Consider the following 6124-nt stretch of genomic DNA (forward strand, 5'->3'; position numbering starts at 1 on the left):
TTCAGACCTCTACTGGAAAAAGGAAAGGTGTAATGTTTCACAACACTTTAATGGAAAATAAAACATGCGAGTCAAAACCAATAACAAAAAAACAGTAAAGAAAATCTCAGCTTAACAGTTTTTCTCAACAGTAACGAGTAGCTGCCTTTAAAATTTACCTTTCAGACATAAAACATAATACCCTATAAGAAACATGATATCAAAATATTGATTCAGTAACTTAATTCTTTTCAAAAATATACAACTGAATGTTAAAAAGTGCAGTAATCAAAGGAACATAATAAAATTAGTTGCATGTGTACAAAACTGAAAGTAGAAAAAGTAGAAAAAAGCTTAATCTGTTAACAGTCAGACATGTTCAATATAAAAAAATCCCAACTAAAAATCACACACACACCTCACACAAAGTAATCTTAGGGTATGTAAGTATGCATATTCAGTGACCATAATTGAGAGTAAATGAGAATATTTCTAAATAACGAAATGCATACATTATCAGGCAAGAGTGACGAAAGTGCTGTACTAGCATAATAGTGGGGTGTGAATCCCCCTTCATGTTAACCGACGTGGGGCTGCAACGGTGGGCAGGGCGAAACATCAACGCCAACATTCCTGTAATTCCCGTAGCATTCACCTTCAGAGGCAATTCCGTCATAAAGGCATCGGAAACCGTCGTAATACTCGTCCACCTCCCTCTCCCCGTGGCTCCCGGGTCGATGCCCGTTTCTCTTCCCTTTAGGCTGGCCCTTCGGATGCCAGCGGGCCACCTGGGTTGGCTCTAGGCCCAAAGGTTGGTACTTGGTCACACAGTCACTGTTGAATATGTACACAGCGTTGGCTGGCAGTGGGGCCTCAAGGCTGGAGAGATATTCGTCCACCATCTCCTTACACTTGATGAACTCTGAGCTCTCAATCTGTGAAGGATGACAACATGGTAAACCAGAAATTCTACAATTCTACAAAAACAAAGTCGTAAAAATGTACATGTTTACACACGTACAATTTACAATCTCAATGGGAGAAAGGGGCTTAATCATAAAGAAAGCTGTGATCAGTATAGTAAACAAGCAATGATGTTACTTGACAATCTATAGAAACAATAGTAAAATACTACAGTTGCCATTCAGTGAGTGAGATTTAAGCATGAACATAACATAGTATGAAATGAAGTACACTACTCACAAAAAGGTAAGGACATCTGACTTGTGGGTGAAATTTAATGGAAAATGTAATAAGTTCAAGCTACAGTGGTATTATACCATGAAAGTAGGGCATTTAAGTAGAAGCATGCAGTGGTGATTTCCTCATCTCAAACTATTTATTGAAACAAAGGTCAACAAATTTCACCCGAAAGCCAAATATCCCTAACTTTTACTGAGTAGTGTGTATATACAGTATATATAGATATACGTAGATAGCCCCACCACAGATTGATTGTGTGCCCGACCTACCTGTGCTTTGTTCAGCAGCTCGATGAAAACGGAGAACCAGTCGGGGGTGAGCGCCTCCAACTCCAAGGTGATGATCGCCAAGGCCAGCGTGGAGCCCTTGCACTGCCACAGCTGGTGGCACGCCATACAGTGCTGCACCTGCCTGGTCCACAACTCCGCCTGGAAGCAGGGCCTCTTCTGAGCGCGCGGGAGCCGGAGGAGGAGGTGGGGGTGACTGGTCCGCAGCAGGGAGTGGAACTGGAGGGGAGGAGAGGGGAGGAGAGGAGAGGGCCCACGGGTAGGGGAAGGGGTGCACAGAAACGAAGACCAAAAGACATTAAAAAATCATCTACTACCCAAACATTTCCATTCTCAAGGGATGATGACGACGATGCGGATGGGTTTGTCTGTCGTCACGCCACGTCACGTTTCTCCATCTGCTTGTTAGTGATGAATCCAGATCCTCTCCGTCGTAACGGTGATACAGGTGTTTTAAACCCTACTCCCTTGTTCGTGTGTGCAGAGTATGTGAATTTCCTTCATACAGTACACGACTGATACTGTATGTGAAACTAGTGACAGGAAAGTTTGATAATGGTCCAGGTTCGTTGTTTGGATGTGACGTTGCCATTTTGTCATTGTCATTGCATAGCACTGAACATATTAAGGCTGACATTTTGTATGTTCTTCTTTAACCAATAAGCCATGTTGTTCAATCAGTGTTGATGTTCAGGTTGTAGTGTAACATAAGGAAGAGGAGGATAGAGCGCTATGATTTTTAAGATGTCCAGTTTTATAGAGTATTATTAAATTATTATTATTATTATTTGGGAAAATATGTTTCAACACAGACCTAGCCTTCAGCATCACTGATCATAATCAGAGGTAGTTTTATTGACTCAAACTCCACTGAAAGGTGCAGTATACATTTTCTGATATATAAACAGAATTATTTTTTATTTATTGATTTTGTATATTATTTTTACATTTAGGGTTATATCATAAGAAACAGTTAGTATAATCAACCGCAATAACAATATATTATGCATATTTGATTCCTTGGTGTCAGGAGTTCTTGCATTTGTCTACTTTTTCAGGGAATGAAAGGCTACACAAATGCAATCAGTTCCCTGAAACAGAGAAGCAAGATGCATAGGTTGCACATTTTTTTAAACCATGGCCATCACGCCTCTATGTCATGACATACAACTATTTTTTTTTTACCACAGAACCACATTATATAGTACATACATTGCACCTTTCAATGGATTCTCACTGGAATGTAATAACATATGTTGAAGTATTTATTTAGAAAGAAAAAATGTTTTATTGAATTTATTTTTCTACAATTTCATGTTATCACATTTCATGCAACACATTTTATTTGTGAATCTAGGGATTTTTGTTACATTGTGGCATATTTTAGTTATTGAAATGACACAGGGTCAATAACAATTTCAACACAAATTTTACTGCAAGAAATTAATATGGAGTCCCATACTACTTATTCATTCACAAGAAAATCATTTAGACAATGAACAGTGTCCACAACTACTATTAATTGGTGGCAGTTCTGGTCTCAGCTGTATGACTTTACGATACATGCCACTGATGCCAGTACTGGCAAGTAACTCTCAAAATGGCAAATGTCATGGTGATATTTTGTAGTAAAAACCTCTACTATTAAAGAGTAAATATTTACATGTATTTCCTTACGAATGCCCTCATTTGAACAGGATCTTGCTTTTTTCCCTGCTTTACTCCTGGAACTTAAAAGACAGCTAAGTGCCTTGGCCAAATATGCATCGCACTTCACCAGTCATTGCTGACCGCTTGCTTGTTGTGTTCAGTGTTTAATTATCAACTCTGGCCAACTGTTCAGCATGGCACAGAGAGAGCACACTTAGAATCAATGCACAATATCTAGGACCAAGATAATTTGGCTATCGACTGCAACAGCCTGGGGCTTGCAAGCATCCCCCATCCCTCATATGCACGCACACACACACAACAAGCACGCACAGACACACAACGGTTACTACCAGTACCTGATTTCTTGTGATGTTTTTGTACAAGTGTCGTTTTAGCCAGAGCAAAGACGATAGATAGCCCCTTTGTGTGAAATGACTTACGATGTGGATGAAATCGATGGGTGTCGATGTGTAGAGATCCCACTGCAGCTTGTCCAGGATGATCCGCTCCATGCGGTGGATCTCGGCTGTTGAGAAGCTGCAGCCACTCTGTGCCAAAAGCTCTTTAACTGATGCAATTACCTGTTGTTACCAGAGATCATGAGGAGACCAATAAAATTTACTGTATTGAACTTCACACAGGCTCTAGACGTTCCATCTCTACACTGACATCTTGGACTTTATTTTTAAGAAACTGTAGGTGAATTAATATCTGTGCAATGCAAAGCATAACTTTTTGCTTTTAAACATCATGCATGCCAGCTATATTTCACAGTTACTTTAATAACCAGAAAAGTGAATGCATATGCACAGTGCAACATATAATTACAAGTATAACATATAATTACCTCATCCTCTTCATTGATCTTTGCAGCAAGGATAAGAGTTGTGATTGCAATACACTTCAGGTACTTCGACTGTGCCTGTAACAAAGAAGACAATGTAGCCTATTGAGAAAGTATGCATACTAGCTTGCATTATTCCAATTGAACGGATTTCATCACTTCAAGTTGCCTGAACTGATACTCACCTTCACTGTTGCTAGCAGTCTGTTTAGAACACACACAGCTAATGCATACGTTTCCTGGCAGAACTGAAACGCAGTGTTCATCTCTCTCAGCCACAAAATCACTTCCTGATGTTGTATAAGGCATATGTCGGTGCCCTAACAATCACAAAACAATATTGTTGAGCTACATATTGCCTTACAAGATGAAGATGCCAATCAGAAACAAAGAAACAGCTTCTTAGAACCCAATTGTTGTATAAAGTGACATGTTCGAAGTTAGAGAAAAAGTTGGAATGGGGAGTGTGTGTGTGTGTGTGTGTGTGTGTGTGTGTGTGTATGTGTGTGTTCACCTGTATCAGATCATTCTCCAGGACTGGCGCTTTCCACAAACGAGCCTCCCGCGCCAGGGCATCCTCCAACAATCTCTCCAGTCGCTGATTCTCTTCTGATATACACAACTTCATCGTTGCGTCCGCCAGCCTTTGTAGATGGTGTAAATGTAACAGATTTTAACTAACTTCGTCGTACAGTCGTGGAATAGCAGATAGGCTGTCCAAGACCTCTTCTAAGGTAACTAACGGCACAATGATCAGAACACAAAAAAAAAATGCAATGACTTCAGCACATTTCAAACTAGATCAACAAACTTAACATAATTAGATAAACAGTGTTCCTGCATATATTTAACATTGCAAGAAGACTATTTTTTTCTGAACAGGCCAGTGCATTTGAGACAAACTCGGCGCCCTTTTAGTTTATGGCCTTCGTGCTGCAAAATTCCCAACAACAAAAAAGTTTGTTCAGCAAAAGTCAATTACCTTGACTTACCTTGATTTGCAAATGTGGAATAACTACAAAATCTGACAAATGGGTCGACGGTAGCTGCCTGAATGCAATAACCTACTTAACTGATCTGAACATAGCCTGTGGGCGGGCGATTTGGAACAAGCTAACAGCTGCACAAAAGAGAGTAGCAAACAAGAGCAACCACATAGCCTGAAGTTGTTTCGGTATTCTTACCTTTGCAGGAGGTGAAATGATTTCCTTTAGGTACGAAGCACATATGCAATTAAATTATCCGTGTTTTTCAAAACTGTATCACATTTCAGACGCCGAGAGAGGTGAACGGGTCATTTTGCCTTGAGATAGTTAAGAGGGAAAAAAGTAACAAAAGAAGTCACGTCTTCGCATTAATTTTAAATAGTTAACTAACTACCGTGGTTCATTGCAAGTTATGTAGAAGAACAGCATCAACGAAACGGTGTTGTTCAACCTCTTCAAACCAAGCCCTGTCTTTGAAAAATAGATTGTGTTTTTGAACGCCCCCAGCTCCGCCCACATTTTTTCGTCATCCTACAGGAAAATGTAAAATGTGTTAGTGGGTCGTACATACGGGACTTTTCCGTTAAGATGGGTGATTTTGTGAAGGGGTCTGTGGCTTATGTCAACAAACCATCTGGTTGTGTTCACTCTTAACGCTTCTGATTTTTTCTTTGCTCAATGTGCTCTCTCTCTCTATGTGGGTGTTCACAGTGATTTTATTAGCCTGCAGTTTTTGCCTATTACTAGGCTACACACTAAAATCAAATGCTTAGACCAAGCCTCACTTAAACCAGAGACACTTAAAAAGACTTTGCTTAAACTTCTTGTTGCAAAGGCCTAGGCTACTTGTAAACACTGTGAAACCATAGCTTAAACACAATATCAACTTTTGCACTTTGTTTGCAATTCTGCAACACACTTATTGCGAAACACTAAAACGTTTTCATTAGACACTTTGTTCAAAAACAAAATCTATACGGGACTTTTCCGTTAAAATGGGTGATTTTGTGAAGGAGTCTGTGGCTTATGTCAACAAACCATATGTTCACTCTGCAAGTTAACGATTCTGATTTTTTATTTGCTCAATGTGCTCCCTCTCTCCCTGTGGGTGTTCAGTGATTTTTTATTAAATGTGCATGGCCGATATCAGATTTTGATCCCACTGAGGACTG

At 39.8% G+C, this 6124-nt stretch overlaps 1 protein-coding gene across 2 annotated transcripts; it reads right to left on the bottom strand.

Annotated features, from left to right (window-relative positions):
- Positions 1-30: 30 nt before the first annotated feature.
- On the bottom strand, positions 31-5432 carry ccni2 (cyclin I family, member 2). Of its 2 annotated transcripts, none has more exons than XM_062536634.1 (7): positions 5151-5432; positions 4481-4610; positions 4152-4286; positions 3970-4044; positions 3563-3703; positions 1452-1688; positions 31-914 (listed from the first exon to the last, which is right to left on the bottom strand). In XM_062536634.1, the coding sequence occupies exons 2-7, from the start codon at positions 4592-4594 to the stop codon at positions 558-560; spliced, it is 1059 nt and encodes a 352-aa protein (XP_062392618.1). In that variant the 5' UTR covers positions 4595-4610; positions 5151-5432; the 3' UTR covers positions 31-557. The 2 variants fall into 2 exon arrangements, with proteins under 2 accessions (XP_062392618.1, XP_062392619.1); XM_062536635.1 differs by lacking the exon at positions 5151-5432 and adding an exon at positions 4959-5041.
- Between the last annotated feature and the right edge of the window lie 692 nt (positions 5433-6124).

Source organism: Sardina pilchardus, chromosome 5, assembly GCF_963854185.1.
Source record: "Sardina pilchardus chromosome 5, fSarPil1.1, whole genome shotgun sequence".
Lineage (NCBI taxonomy): Eukaryota > Metazoa > Chordata > Actinopteri > Clupeiformes > Clupeidae > Sardina > Sardina pilchardus.